The 16,668-nt window shown below is 39.3% G+C and overlaps 1 protein-coding gene across 3 annotated transcripts in view; it reads right to left on the minus strand.

Annotated features, from left to right (window-relative positions):
- znf536 (zinc finger protein 536) overlaps positions 1-16,668 on the minus strand; it is a 365,283-nt gene that overhangs the window by 196,948 nt on the left and 151,667 nt on the right. The window contains exon 1 of one of the 3 annotated variants that reach the window (XM_041783656.1): positions 11,058-11,106. The exons of the other annotated variants lie outside the window; for them this stretch is intronic. Within the exon in view, the coding sequence (XP_041639590.1) occupies positions 11,058-11,059 (2 nt within the window). The 5' untranslated portion in view covers positions 11,060-11,106. Of the gene's footprint in view, positions 1-11,057; positions 11,107-16,668 lie in introns of those variants that run through there. 3 annotated transcript variants of the gene reach the window in all.

Below are 16,668 nucleotides of genomic sequence, written 5' to 3' on the forward strand. Positions count from 1 at the left end.
GCCCTTTTGACAAGTATCGACCATCAGTGAATGGTGCAGGCATGAACCAATATCAGGAGCAGATGTTTATCGTTGGTTTGTATCAATTTAATTGTGATATTTTAGTGGCTCATTGAGAAAAGAGATTTATTATTGACCAGAAGATGTGACCCATTGGCCAACTCCAGTTTTTGTGGTCAGACATGAGATAGAGTGTTGGCATTAGGGGTCCGTAACACCAGAAGAAGTACTGGCCATCAGCTATTTTGAACATCGGTATCAGCCATGGCCTTGATTTTTGCAATCATTCCATCTACAATCCTCTGGTGTGCCCAGATGATCGTTGTTGTACTAACAAGTCACACTTTGCATTATTTCTGCTTTTCAAGCAATACATTATGGTCATGTTTTCAAAAAGTCATCCATAACTGGAAAAGAAATAGATGTGTTTCCCTTTGGCTTTTGTTGCAAAAAATATTAACTGAAAAACTAATTAGACTAGCAAGATTACAGTAAAGGCAGCATTTACTTTGTGGAAATATCCCCATCATGTTGTTTTATACAATTACAGCAACTTTTATAATTAAAAGGTTACACAAGTTGACTTCTGCTTGTGTCTGTTTATTGTTTCAAACAACTTTCTGCACTTAATATTTCTTTGTTTTTCAAGGATATTTGGCTATAAAGGCTGTATACTAGGCTGTAGCATGGCGGTAGAGTAGACACATTTAAAGGCAGATGCACAGCCACTGGACAACAGCACCAACATGTGCAACGAGTTGCAAAGGGATTTTGAATTTTTGGTCATTCAAAAGTACTTTTGGTAGTAATTTTCTAGTGTAATGCACACATCCACATTCATTAACCTTACTTACATTTTTCCAGGGTATAGTTCCCAGGTCTAAAACTGTCACTAATACCAGGACAGGCCTAAATAATGTTTTCCATTTTGTTCAGCCCTCACATTTTGTCTTAAAAAGATAAGACAAAAAAAGATCAACTCTTTAGTGCATTTAAATTCACTGACACTAGAGAGCACTTTCGACCTCACTGGGGACAAAGTTCCCTGAAGATAAGCGTGCTAAGTTGACACTTGCAGACATATTAAGACACACTTCTGATGCACACATCTAAGTTAGTGCCCCCAAGTGAAGGGTGGGGGGTGTATGACAAGGGATGGCGGTGATGTTCAGCCTGGAGGAGGAGTTGGCTCTGTCAAGCTGTTTCATGCCATTGAGACACAGGATCAACTCCAATCCTCAGAGACGCACAAACACATGCACAGATACCCACACAGAGCCTGCAGCTGTGGGCTTGTTATGAGGCTTGTTTTGCATCGTTACACTGCTGACCCCAAGTTGTTCCAATGACTAGATGAACGGTTAGGAGGGAGCACGTCAAGCAAACAAAATAGATGATCCTTTACTTAGATAAGACCGAAGAAAGAGCAAAATTTAAGAAGCTTTGCTGCTGATTCACAGCTCTAATACACTCTTCTATTCAGTTAGGTCTATTTAACTTGTTTATTAGTTAGTCTATTGTTACACTTTATAAGCATAAGTATATATTAATATTATGAAGCCTAATATGAGAACAGGAGGCCGGCGTAGGGGTCACAGAAATACTTCAGTATCAGCTTACAATTGCCCTTTTACATCAGCATAAGTAACTGGATCCAAAGAGCTAACTAGCTTATAAGAGACCCAATCCCTCGGTCAGGCTTCCCTCTACCTCCAGGCCCCGGCTCTGACTCCTCTCCATCCAGCTCAGAGCAGAACACTCTATGGGTGGGCCTAATGTGGACTCGCTGAAATGTCAAAGCATTATATATCCTTTTCTGCACAGAGTGGCCCCTAAGGGTTTAATTGACTATGCTGTAAAGTGAGTTTGAGAGCCGCGAGAGAGTGCGATGAAGATGAATATGTTTCATTAGAGGGCAAACAGAGCCTGATGGCTGGAATTGGCATTGAGAGAAGAGGATGAGTCTGATATGGATGAAATGTATATTTATCCGCTACAATGCACAATGAAGTGTACCGGCATGGCTGTCCACTCGTCTTCAGTGAACCTACCAGTGAAGTGGCTCTTATTTAACACTAGAAAGGCCCAGATTCCATACCACTTAGATTATGAACTCTGTTATCTCTGATAAAGATACCCAAAACAAACAGAAATACATGTATTGTGTTGGATATCTTTTTTTTAATGAAATAACTCAAAAATTGATTCAAATCATTTTTCATCACATACTGTAACTAGGGGTGTAACGGTATCTGTATTCGTCCCTTACCATCACGGCATGGCCGTCACGGTTAGGTGCACGCAGTAATACGACGAACACGTTCAAGTGAGTATTAGAAAAAGTCGAGTTCTCACTTCAATCCAGGTGGCAGCAATGAGCCTAAAAGCTGCCAGCAACCGTCATTACAGAAGAAGGAGCAGTTACAAAAACAAACGAAGAAGAGCAATGGCGTGTGTGGAGTTAGAAGAGTCGCCCGCTTTATTTAAATCACCCGTATAGCAATGGTGCTCTGGCTCTGTGAATCGTATTAACTTTACCTTCAACTATCAGCCTCGGAGGAGTGAGAGAGGGACTCTGCAGCTGTGTCATAGGTAAAGTTATCCTCAGATTTCACACGGCTTTAACCTCTTTATCCTCCAAGATGGGCGGTGAAAAGTAGGTCCCATTGATTAAAAAAATAGTCCAGTGCTGAAGTCTGTGTTGAAATCGGCAAACAGAATGCTAATTTGCATACTTAACAAGCTAACTTGCGGTTGTGTGATGATGCATTCAAGTTAGCTGGAAAATTTTAGTGTTTAAAGAACAGGTATAAACATGTCAATATATCAATGAAAATAACCTAGTTATTAAAAAATGTATTATATATATTTTTTTAATCATTGAAGAACTTTTGGAAGGAAGTCGCAGCATTATTTATAATTTAAATGTTATTTATTCAGCCTATTTATTTAAATACAGTTTAATTAAAAAATTAAAATTACATTTTATTTATCCGCTTCAATTGCTGTTCCGAAAACATACCGAACCGTGACTTCGAAACCGCGGTACGTACCGAACTAAAATTTTTCTGTACCATTACACCCCTAACCATAACACAAACCATTATCATTCCAAATAAATAAAAACATGGTATTGCAAGAAATAATTCATCTAACACCTTCAGAACAAGAAAATAAAAGCTGATTGTACGTAATCTGATCATGAAACAATCTATTTTGACCCTTTGTAGGTTAGCTAATAATATCTTTTATCATTAACAAACTGTTTTTGTTTATTTATTTATTTATTTATTTATTTATTTATGGGGGGGTATCCCAATCAATGGAAAGTGTGACTTTGACATTATCACATAATGTCATCACTCTATCCTTTATAAACATGAGCCATTTGCTCATTTTTTGTGATAAAGTTGTTTATGCTGATAATAAATAAAGATAAACTAGGTTTCACTACATCAAAGCTTTATCCAGGAGAAATATTCCAAGCTAAGCTACAGCAACACAGCATAAAAAAAAAAAAAAAACTAGTTATAACTCCATTTTATATTGTAAATATAATTTTCATAGTTTTATTTTGGCTGTTTTTACAAAAAATCTTTCTTTTTTTTTGTTTCATGTAGATTCTATTTTTGCATACCAAATACCAAATATGTAAATTGTAAGGTAAACCTGGGTTACAAAACCACAACGAAATGTTTAAATGACGGCCAAAACAATGTTTTTAGATGTCTACATAGCAGCTGGATATAGGTGATGTCTTTGTACGACCCCCATTGCCTTTCAAACCAGCCTTTGATCAGCACCACAGAGAGACACATCAATCCTGATCAATAACAGCCTGATGCAGCTCCCACTGAATCTATTTAAATGCACAATGTGTAAAATTTCACCATCAGGGGGCTCTCAGTCAAAACAATAACATAATTTAGCAAGTACAGACCGGCGCTGCCCAGCTCTGACCATCTCCACTTTTTTCTCTTTGTGTGTAAGTGAAGGCTCTGCTCAATAAAAATCTTAACATAGCACCAAAAAAGACATATTTACTAAAACTGATGTTATATTTTCATTCATGAATTTGTCATACAGAGGGAGAAATGCACTGAAAAGTTTACTGGTCCCAGACTATGCATGTGCTCTGAAATTCAAGGATGTATGTGCACTCTGGGGCTGCTTCCACAGCACCTTGTTTTTTTACGTGTATTTTTGGGGGCTTTTTCTGCCTCTATTGATAGAGGATAGTGGATAGAGATGGAAACAGGGATGAGAGAGCAGGGAGAGACAAGCTGGAAAGGAGCCACAGGCCGGACTTGAACTTGGGTTGCCCGCATTCGTGGGTAGCTAGACTATCTGCGCCCCAGTAGAAGTGCACTTTTAAGTCGATTTCTCTTCATTTTTAAAAATCAAGAGAAACTGTCAGTTTGCTGTTTACTAAATACACCTTGTGAAGTGGTGTGTTAACTAGACAAAATCCTCAATTCAAAACAGGAAGTAGTATTGAGAAGGGGGTTGCAGAGGTGGGTGCCACCAAGGGGTACTGGTCTTACCTATGGCAACCCCCTTGACAAGGCACAACCTACTGCAATGATAAAATTAAAAATTTTTAGCTGTCTTTGAAAATATAAGCAAGTATTAATGCTGTAAAAGCTGAATTAAAAAAATATATTATATAGAAATGGTCACTTTTCGGGGCAAAATTCTACATCTTGTGTTTCTAGGTAGAATTGATCACATTTTTCTTGCATTTTGTGCAATTTGTTAAAATAATATGCAAAATCAAAATACACACACTTTTTTGGAAAAGTCGTGGACCAGCAGCATTGTAGCTTTTAATCCAGTCAAGTTACGCATGTGGACATGGTCTTTCTACTCTTGACGTCTCTTTCACCTTCTTTCTCCTCCTCTGGTCGGCCTCCGTCTCTCTCTGAACCAAACAAGGAGGGAACCTGCTTCCAACAACCGCCTGGCGACTTCAAATACTCGTCAAACAATGAACTGAGCTGCAGACAGAGAGAAGAGAGGGGCCCCGCTACTATCCCGCGGCCTTCGTTTACCAATTATACTGAGTACCTGCTGACAGGTGGGTTGTCACAGTGTCTGCTTAGCCACCCAACACCCCTCATCATCCCCCCTTCAACATCCCATCACTTTCTATCCCGCTCTGTTACAGTTTGCAACACGCTGTGAGAAGGAAGCTCCTCGCACCTCCAGGCAAACAGAGGAGACAAAAGGAAAGGAGGATACTGATGAGGATAGTGAAGGTTCGAGACTTCAAGGCGCAATTTGGGAAACTTTAAAAGCAATGAGACAGTTCATGAAAGCTTCACAAAGTTAAAGTTAGGAGTTAAGGAATCTGTCTACAGTATACTCTTGCGTAGGACAAGGGCAGTGGGTTTTAAGGTGTCATTTTTCTGTGCACTGATCTTATAAAATCTGCAAAAAAGCACCAGTTGAAGAAGTGGATAAAAAGGTGGCTAACGCTTTTGGTAAAATACATAAAAAGTCATGGCAAACTTCTTCAAACTCTCACACCTTTTGAATTATAACCCCCTTTTTCAGATAGTTTCTCTTTCCTAAAACACTCCAAGAAGGTTTGGAGACAAGGGACCACCCCCCCACTACCATCATCCCCCCTACCCCGTTTATCCTCTGTCTTGCAGCCTCAGAAACTCAGCCAGCCAGCGAACACGACTGAGACAAAACATAACCATAATGGCTCATTAAAAGGAATGGAGACGACTTAGGCAAACAAAGCAGCCTTCACTGGGCTGTCACCGAAACTCCTTTGATGGTACGTCCAAACTCACGCTGGTGACAACGAGGCGAAAATGTCTTCCTCCCACCCAAACTTGCGATGGTTTGGAGTGTTTTGACTGCGCCTGACGTGTCTCTGTGTTTGTTCAGCAAAAAAACCAACTGTGTGCACAGCAGAGTAACAGACCACTGCGCTACAGGAGATGAGAACAGTGGGTGTTCACGTTGTCATGAGTCTTTATGGGACGAGTTTGAATTTAAGATGTAGGATGGATTCAAGATGTTGGAATTGAGTGTTGTATCAGTGTGAAAAGGTTAGGTTTTCATCTATTATTAAACTTGAAATAAACACAAGATACCTGTGCCCTAATGACAGGATAATTGCTCATGTGCAATAAAATACACCATTTTTCAGGCTTGATCTTTCATTCTTTGAAATACTGTTAATATTTTTCCTCTTTGAGGTAAACACCAAGAAAGTCGTATGAGTTGAAATCAGTGCATGAGAAAGAAAACTACTAAACTGGCTGTTAGAGAGCATGGCACCACAACAATGTTGACCCTTTTGCAACTCACAGTAGCTCTGCAGACTCCATCCAAACAAACAGACTTGTTTTAGATCACTACCAGCACCTTATCAGGGGAAGCACCTGCATAAAGAGCTAAAATGTGACATAAAATGTGGGATGTTCTTCCTCTCACACTGCCACAGCAACACTGAATAATATGTACACGATATTTCATTGTAATACAGAGGTTAAAAATGCTGCCTGAGTTCAGAGAGATCCTTAGGGTTAGGTTTAGGGCAAAAGTACTGATTAAAGCCTTTTGAGTTCTTGTGTTTGATCAGTAACTCCATGTACACTTACTTCCTCAAGGGCCACAATATGGAGTACAAAGTATTTATATTTTAGAGCATATTATAGAGTGTAAAGAATACTGCCACTTTTGGACCCAAAGGTGCAAATGTTCATAGTCCACCCCCTTGAAATTTTCAGTAAATATTATGTAAATAAAATCAATCAATTAATTGTTAAAGGATAGGATATAAATCTATTTTAAAGGAAAAGGAAAAAAATCTATGAACATCAGGAAGGTGTCTAAAGATTAAGCACGATTTGATCCATTTCTAAATTGACTGTTTGATGGCTCAACCCAAATACTTGGCAACGGGGAAGGGCCAGCTTTCATTAGATGGCTATTACTATTAAGAAGACTCAGCTGGGGGCCAGGTGGGGGCTTTTCCCCCAGAGTCAGGGGTTACCGTTTGTTTAAAATTATGTTTCAGTGTTTTCAAGAGTTAAATTTGCAGAGAGAGATGATCCTTCATGCTCCACCAAGGAGCAAAACCAAAACCCAAAGACCTACAAAACTTCCTGAGTTCAGGTCAGGGGTGCAGTTTCTGATTTTATAAGGCTAGTTATCCACTAATAGAGTTCTGGTTAGGGTCAGAGGTCAAATTTAGAGCTAGGGTTAGGGTTAGTTAAAGGGGTTAAAAGTGCATTAATAGCTCAACACAACAAAGGACTTCACTCTGGTTAACTTTACCCTCAATTGCAGGAATTAAACATTAAATATTAGAAAATAAAGCTACAAAAAATATAAATATTAAGATTTCAATGAGTAAAAGCTCTTGTTAGGTATGTTTCTAGTGTGTACAAGTGCATGTGCAATGATGGTGTGGTTTCAAGGTGTGCAAAGGGTGCAAGAATACTGAATAGAAATAATCAAAATTGTAATAATTTGCAATAAAAAGGCAGTTATGAGGTAGATAAAATAATCTACATTATTAAGTGCAAATGTGCATACAGGATGAGGCAGTTTACCACAGATGATATATAAATTAAAAATAAATAATCCTCAATAGATGATGAGTGAAGTACTTACTAATGCTTCATTAAAGCTTAAAGTGTAATTATTATAAAGTGTTTCTTATATTTCTGCATTTTCAGTCGCCTCACACAACCTGAGATTTAGCCTTACTGAGCTGCAGCCTCCTTACCTGTCTGACTCTCACACATACACTAATTCAATCCTGTTTTGTGTCTCTACTATTCTTTTAAATAATAAAGACAAGATAGTTCAGGTCCCATGTGAGCCACATCCAAAGCGTCTTTGAAAATAACAGGCTGCTCCTCTCACTGTGTATACGAGTTTCTTTACTACAGCTAATAAAAGTGTTACTGAGTGCACGCACAACCTTTTTGTAGATATTGGAGGCAACTGGGGATTACATGCCTTTAAACATATTCATACTTTTTTTTAGGCAGAAATATATCGAGAAAGGGAGCGAGTGTGCTCCTTCTACCAAACTTATGACACAGGATAAATGTGAAAAGTGTAGAAACTCAATAAACACATAGAGGATTCTTTTAACGTCTCCCTAGTGTCTTCCTCTCTGAACCTCAGTAGCTTCTTTAAGAACATATTTCTCACTTCTTTCTCACTGAAGCAAGTGTTTACTGCTAATCCCATACAGTACAGCCACTGACCCAGCACCTCCTCCTGTGAAAGCACAGTCGTATCTGTTAAGCAATCCCCCCAGTAATTAAAGAAGGCCCGCACCATGCCTAAACCTCTGCCTGACACACTGTTGTGTCTGCAGTGCATGGAGACAAGGAGTCATAAGAGGCTTAAGGCTCATGTACCTGGTGCTCACTGTGTGTGCGTGTTTGCATGCTTGTGTGTGCCTTTCAAGAATAGAGGAACAAAAGATTAAAAAAGTGATCAGAAAAGTAGAATTAAGCACCTTTTCTGCGTTCTTAATTACTCTGAAGTCCACCTCTGTGTGAGCAGCACTAAAAATACCCTCAAACTCCCAAGAGGCCCTGGAAATCCCACTTGTAAATGAATGAATCCACACAAACACACATCCTTTTCACAGAATGACCAAAAATGAACTCACACTTCTCAGAAACTGGGCCAAACCATATGTCCTTCTGCGTATTTTTGGGATCGCACTAATTCATTTTGATGATAGCATAAAAATGATATCTTAAAAAAAAAATGGAAGAATGGAAAAGAGGAGATTTAAAGACAAGAAGAACAGACAGATTTGGTAAAGACAGAGAGAAAAAAGGAAGAGACTACGGGAGGGAGACTCGAGGGAACATGTGCAATGAATCTGAGTCTTATTTGGAGATCCAGGAGGGTAAAACGAGGCTGAACCTCAAAAGGATCAGCATCCAGGGCAGCGATACAAAAGAAGAATTTGTTGACAGGGATGAAATGATCTGTAATTGGCATTCAAAGCAAAGTCAAAGATACCGCTCTGTTACGTTTGTTGTTTTTTTTGGTCTTGGTGGTCGGGGTGGGGTGTTGTAGAAATGTTTCGAGTGTTTCCCAGGATGGTTAGAGTTAAAAGAAAGCTGTTTGAGTGTGTTCTTTAAGCATGAGAACTGAAAATCTGTGTTGTTGAAATCATACATCTAAGCAGGAGAGAAAGCGGCCCATGCAACCTGCAAGCGTTAAAACAGAACAGAAGAGAAAGGCGTAGCACTACGTGAGATTAGAGGATAAGCCAAGTCTGTTGAATCTTAAGTTTTTCCATGAAGCTATCTGCCCTTGATCAGCATGGTCCCCAACTCCAAGTAAATTCAGAGTTAGGGGTTAAAACTAGCCTTTAAGTGTCATTGTTTGAAATCATCTTACACATCTTTAGCTGACCAAATGTGTTCATGGAAATTCTGGACACTCTTGTTGTGTATGGAAGCTGAGCAGTCTCTAAGAACACATAGGTCTAATTTATCACACCACACAAGCTCAAGTCTAACAGCCTGTCCCAAATGAAAGTGATGTGACACTGTGATATACATCCATATTTTTTAAATGTCATTTTCTTGCAATAATAGGTACCTTTAAGTCATTTTCTAAAGATTTTAACTTATTCATCTCCTTTTCTCATGATAGCAAAGCCTGCTTTCCCAAGATAATGAGCCCTTCTAAAACCATGCACTGCAAACATTGCAAACATTGCAACATTTGTCATGATTTAAGTCATGATTTCTCATGAGGTGATGATGTCTCATGGTGCCCGACCAGTTGAGAACCACTGGATTAAACTGATTCCTATTTCAGTGTCTTGACAGCGCTCAAGCAACGCACAAGATGCAACAAGATGCAGTCTGACAGGTCAGGCTATTTACCTCCAGTTCCCAATTGTCCTCACTTATAGAGTGACAAGGATAAAGGACAAAGAAAGAGGGAGATAACAAGGCACCAGGAGTGTCTGATAAGAAGATGTCACTGGTTACCTTTCACTTTGTTGCAGAGCTTTATAGCTTTTATTCTATAGGAGTGCATTAGTCCTACACAGTGGTGTATTGGCAGAAGTGGGTATTTATTTACTCTTTTTTCTAGGGTACACTAGAATTTGTCATACTTTGTGCAGACAAGAAAAAATGTGATTACTATTACATTGCTGTGTTCTGTGATGATATGATATATGCAAGAAATACACAAGAACTAGCATAGTACCTACAGCAGAGGTTCCCAGCATTTTTTTCCAGAGCCCTCCCACTTGTGACCAAGAAAAACTGAGCACCTTCAAAATAAAAGCACTAGAGGCTATACTTTTTTGCAAGGGGAACCTAAAATTTACAGTGCAGAGAAGTAAATACCTGGCACAATGTGGTATTTGACACTTGCCTGCTCTTAGGACATGTTGCGGTCCCCCATCTCTCTCCTTGTGTTTGAATCTGCTTGTTTCATGTCAGATTCACATGTTTAAAGAAGAAGCATCAAATGACGTGCTAAACTCCTTTATGTAAGCATGCTCACAGCCTGAAGTAGGAAGCTTGAGTTAACTGAGAAAGGTCAAAACCAGCTTCATGATACCTGATATCTCAACCTGGAGCTTTAGGCTTTGTGGAGTCCACTTTCACAAAGAAAGCCAGGGTATGTTAAGCTAACTATATGGTACAACCCTTAAGGTGAAGCCTGCTGCTGCTGTTTAAAACAGTGGGAAAAAGAATGTAGTTTATAAAAAAAGGATTCAACTTTAGCTTATGCATGCAAGATCCTTTAAAAGTAAAACAGTAACTTTGACTGCTGCCGATTCAATCTCTAATTTCTATGTTAGATATAAAAGCATGTGAATGTAGCCACGAATATAAAACAGAAAAACAAAGTTAATAAACAGGAAACACCAAAGATAAGAGTTTGGTTTAAAAGATGAGTGGCTGTGGGCAGCTGAGTTTTATAAAGCAGGGTTGCAGGAAGTGTAGCTGTGTTGACACTTCAAACTTCCCTTTACAGTTAGGCTATTCAAACAGGAATACCTTATTTATATACAACATACCACTCACATCTATTCTTCCTGTATGTCCAGGCAGCTGCTTCAGTCATGGATTTCACTGTGGACAAATGCACTCATTAGTTTGTTTAGGAGTTTCATGAATGTAACACTATACTGAGGGCTTTTATTTAAAGATATACAAGGATGGCACGAAGCATGTAAAGAAATGTGGAAACATATTTTTGTGCTGATCTGTTCTGCCAGAAATGTACTTAATGTTATTTTCTTTCTGTGTTGCAACTAATGTAAAACCTCAAATAAAAGCCTATTCTAATTTAAGGCCCAGTCTCTTTTACGTGCAGGCAGGTCTTAGATAGAGGTTTCTAGGCATAAGGTGAAAAAAATACATGCACTTATTATTAAAATAAAGGAATCTTCATCCCTCATCTGAGTTTTTTGACATAGTGATTATTGTTTTTTTTTTTTTTACAGTAGAGCGGATGGGTGTTCTTAAAATGAAAGATTAGATAAGGGGGGGGGGGGGCAGGGTCAAGCATTACCAGGGGTTCCCCCATGGTAATACGACCAGGTGTTGCCAGCGGTTTTCAGGCCCTTCATCTACAGCACAGCCAGGGGCTCATGACAACCATGAGGCCAGTGGATCTTAACTGGTGTGGCAAGGCTCAAGGCAAGTTTAGGTGTTCTGTGGGAATTTGTGCAACCACACTTTACTACAACTATACTACAACCTAAGTTACTGTAACACATGTAAAGAGGCTATTTTGTAAGGATATGGTGTGTCTTGAGATTTTGACTGAATCTTGTGTGACTTTAGAAAGAAAAGGTTGGAAACCACTCCTCTAGGACATGCTTACTTGCCACATCCACCCCCTACAGATTATTTTCCCATGACCCTGGTAACATACAAGGACATCCAGAGCACAACCTGGGTTGTGTCAGTCCCTCCAGATGGTACCCTCAGACTGGCTTCTTCCCCGTTAAACACATTACTTCAGCCTCAATTTGCCCAAACATGCCTAAAAGTTCTGCACAGTACTGTATATTTTGTTAGAAATTTCTGCCTTTCAGGAAAGTTATTTGCCATGTTTTGGAGCAATCTTATAATACAATTTAAGATTTTAAATGCCCACAAATGTGTTCATCATTTGAAAAAGAAAATCTCATCAGCCAGTATTACTGTTCTCAAAGTGTCCTCATGATTCTGAAACCATAATACAGCATTTTGAAGACCATTAATTTTAACTTTTCACCTCCTAAAAAAGGGCAGAAACTGTCTGATGTTTCAGTTTTTAAAGTCCCATAACATCGGTAGGGTAGAAATTTAGTTTTAAAGTTTTTAGCAATACTAGATTATAAAAGGGATATAAAAAGCAAAATGATTGGAAATGCAGAAATGGTTAATATTAGTGCATAGTTTAATAGTATTATCACTGCAAAGTGTACATAAAATTCAAACAAAATAAATCTCTGATTTTTTTGTTTTTGGCTACCAAATTTAAGGGCCCATTTATTATTTAATCATCTATCTCTTTTTCATTTTTTTAACTATTAAAATGCAGTGGCACCAGATACTTTACAAGCCTTAAAAGCCAAGGCTTCTGAGAAAGCACTCAGCATTTAAGCCCTGTAATCCACTTCTTGGCTCTGTAATGGCTAATGCTATAGGGGGTCAATAGCCTGGTGAAGTCCGGGAACCCCTGGTCTAACACACCACACTTGAAATTTTGTGTATTGCCAACAAAGCATTCCAGCATGTTCTATCTGTCTCACAGTAGTGGCAGTGAATTAATCTACTGATACACAGTCATTAATATTGTTCTCTAAAAATCTGCACAAGGGTTTATGAAAGTAGACAAAAATACTACAAATTTAAAATTCACTAGGTGGAATCGTGGTGAAGATTGTGTCTAATTCAGTCTCCTCCGATCCAAAGTGAGTGCCATTATGTCAGTAAACACAACATAATTGTCTTTCAGTTGACAAGAACTAAAAATATACAGACAATAGCTTTGAGATGAGCAGAAGCAAAAAAAAGAGAGAAAATGTTTTGTCCTTGAGCCATGTTTTCACTCCACTTTCCCACCCCATGCCAGTGACTGCAGAATAAACGGATATGTGAATTAAACCCCATTGTTTTAAAAAGATCTGCAGCTAAATTTAGGCCCTGCTCTTGTTCTCCTTCAGTGTGAAAGAATGTGCGAGTTAGGATATGTTTGTGTGTTTTATTTTCTCCCTTTCCTTTATCCCTCATTGTAATCTGGGGCTACATACATCTCATGGTGTTTGAACAAGTATGAGTGGTGCATCTATGCATGTGTCAATGCAAAAAGGAGAGGAAAACACGTACACACGCGTATAGTTCAGCCATGCGATTTTTGTAATTAGAAAAGACACAAAAATAATTATTCTGCAGCGCAGTCAGTCGACATATCCTGAGTCGATGATGCACGGATCACGTGTTTAATAAAAAAGGTTAATCAGTTGTTAATCAGAGGATTAATAACTTGTTATTTTCTTTACAAAACCATTAATATTATGCCATAAATATTTAATGTTGATAGGTCTTTTTTTCCTTTTTTTGGAGGGGGAGACGGCGAGGGTGTGGGGGGTGATGTGTGCTTGGTGATGCAGGGCACAGTGAGCAATATCCAGGCATTAATGTGCATTAATCATGCTTTGGTGAAGACAAATAAATTCATTCATGTTTATTAATACAACCTTGGAGAAAACAATACTCTTTACATTATTCACTGAGTTATTAATAAAGGATTTATGAACAGGAGGACCACAGGACAGAGGCTGGGGATCACTGAGAGAGAGAAAGGCAGATAAAAAGAGGAGAGGAATCAGAAGAAGAGGAGGGAGGTCAGAGACACAAACCCAGGAGCAGAAGTTCATTAATGTTTAGGATGGAAGGGGCACAAACGTTTAGGGAGGGAATGCAATGTGTGTGAGTGTGAGAGACAGAAACAGAGAGAGAGGGAGCAGTCCACCACTGGGAAGCTGGGGGTTAAACAGAGATTTTCTGCCCTCACTCTTTCTCCTTAACAAATTATCCTGCCCGTTTGCTAATCAAAGCAAAACAAATATTGCTTTTCATTCGCTCCATTTGTTTGAATGAACATACAGACTTTCCCAAAATACTCATTCCCAGCTCAAATGTAATTAAATTGTGCCTTTAGTGAAAACATGCAGTGGTACTCCAATTAGTTGTGTTTTTGTCGTCGGGTAAAGACGGAGAACGGCGGTGGGTGCGCCCCGGGCACCTCTGGGTTCTGAAATGGAAGTATGTGTCGGCGGGCGAGGTGGGGGTGGGTTAGAGGTTTAGTTAGACAGCGTTTGGGTGCACAAGGCTGCTTGCAATGATAGAAATAAAGTGTGTGCAGAGTCGCTGGATGATTTTGTAATATGGTTACATTTTATTTGTTTTGATGAACATCGATACCCAGTCTGTTAGAGCTGAGAAATATTGAGTGCTTTTATATTATATGACCAAACTCGTTTAAACATGATTGTTTTGTGGAACTTTATGTGAATGCTGCGAAGCTTACAGTAAAGATTTGACAGGCAATGAGGAGCTGCACCAAAAAGTTAAGATTTATCCTTGACCCTAGATATGTATTTTAGATCAGTGCCCTCAGAGAGTTTGGTGAGGCACCCTGATTTACCTTTAGGCAAGTCTAGGCAATATGTGCAACCATACTTTATTACTACAACGATATAACAACTTAAGACACAGTAACAAGTATTGAAAAAGGTACAGTACTGTGCAGAAGTTTTAGGCATGTAGGTCGCTAACAGTTCTTCACAGGTCCTGATGTTCCACAACCCCAAGCCGAAGAGAGCAGGGAGGGGGGCCAGAGTCAGTGTCGACACATTTGACATGTACGTGTGTCGCTCAGCAGTCAAGGTCAAGCTTAACTGCATTTATTTGTCCCGGCTTTTGCACCCCTAGTAACACGCCCAGCAAACACTAACAGTTTTCAGGTGCTTAGAACATACACACGACAACCAGGGGGTTGTGGCAACCGTCCTACCCAACCTAACAGTACCCTAGGCTATGTTTAAGCACCAGATCTACCCATAGCTCCGCCCTAAAGCTGTGGTTTTTGTTTTGTTTTCATCAGATTATTTTTCCATGCCCTTGGTAATGTACAAAGACATCCGGAGCATGACTTGGGTTGTGTCAATACTCTGACAAATTTTGCCCAATTCGGGCCCCCAGGTGGGTGTACTCACTATTACACGCCTTACTTCAGCCTCAAATTTTGGCCCAAACATGTCTAAAACTTCTGCATAGTACTGTATTTTTGCATGGATTTGAAATTAGTGAGAGTTTGGCTCAATCTCTGGTTTGGTGAGGGGCAGAAATGTTTGAAACCTCTGGTTTAGAGCATGCACTAATTTTTAACCTTTACAGTGAAAGGTCAGCAAAGTCTTAAAAGCCCTTGGCACATGTCATCCTGCAAAACTTCATAGCCAAACATGAAAATCAGTTTAGGCATTGTCTACCTTGACATCACACAGCAAGGTTTCATTGAAATCACTGCTTTGCACAAGGCATTTATGATATGTTTAATGTCCTGGATATGGATAGCACTAATGCAACACTAATGCTACTTTGCAAAACAAGCTATAACAAGCTCTTTTTTGTCCCCCATCACTATGCGAGCGACAGACAGGACAACATGCCACTGCTGTACACTTTCTTCACTCACGGGCTGTTAGGACAGTCTGACTTGTGGTCCATGTCCACAGTGTTCAGTCCATACCACAGTTTTGCTCTGACAGACACTGCACACCCTTGTCTACTCGCTCTGTTTTTGAATTTCTGCCCAACTGACAGCAGCCAGGGTCACAAGTTCGTGGGAAATAAAGAGACCAGCATACAAACAGCCTTTTGCTTTGCCTTTAAGAGGTTAATTTCCTATGAATTTGCTTCATAACATAATGGGATAAACATGTTCCTGGTGTTTTGTTGTGGTATTAACATGATGCTTTGTGTGTTCCTGTGTCTAACTTCCTGTTTGGTCAAATCTGCAGCAGTAGTTCTGAAAATACAGACTTGGAATAGAGTGGCATGGTTAGCTCTAAAGGGAGTGGCACAGATGAAACAGTGCACAGATGGAAGTAACAGGGAAAAATAGAGTCAAGCTGATTCACTTTTAAAGAGAATAAATGCTTCAGTGCAGTGATCCAGCCTCAGGACCAGCTACTACATGCTTTGTGAAAATCCTAACCAAAATTTCTAGAAAAAAATAAAAATCCTCAGCAATCCAGTTTATCTAATTGAAAAATATTACAGTTGAGACCTGAGAAGGTACAAAATGTGACAAGAAATAAGAAACTGAACAGAGCACATGGGCCTCATATATCATTTTACCACAATCTCTGCCACCTGTTTTTGGGTTATGACCCATCAGTTGAGTCTCATGTGGATCACAAATATTAACTCCATTTTATTTATTTTGTCTTTATTTTACCAGGAGAAAAAACTCAATGTAATAAAAAAAAAACCTTCGGGGGGCGCAGACAGGGGTGGGCTGGTAATCTGGCATATGGGACATTTTTCCTAGTTGGCCGATGCACTTTAGGGGCATTATGACTATATCTTTGTTTTTTTTTTTAACTAATGATGATTTATGATGTTCTTCTACTTA

The sequence above is a fragment of the Cheilinus undulatus genome, linkage group 1 (assembly GCF_018320785.1).
Source record: "Cheilinus undulatus linkage group 1, ASM1832078v1, whole genome shotgun sequence".
NCBI lineage: Eukaryota > Metazoa > Chordata > Actinopteri > Labriformes > Labridae > Cheilinus > Cheilinus undulatus.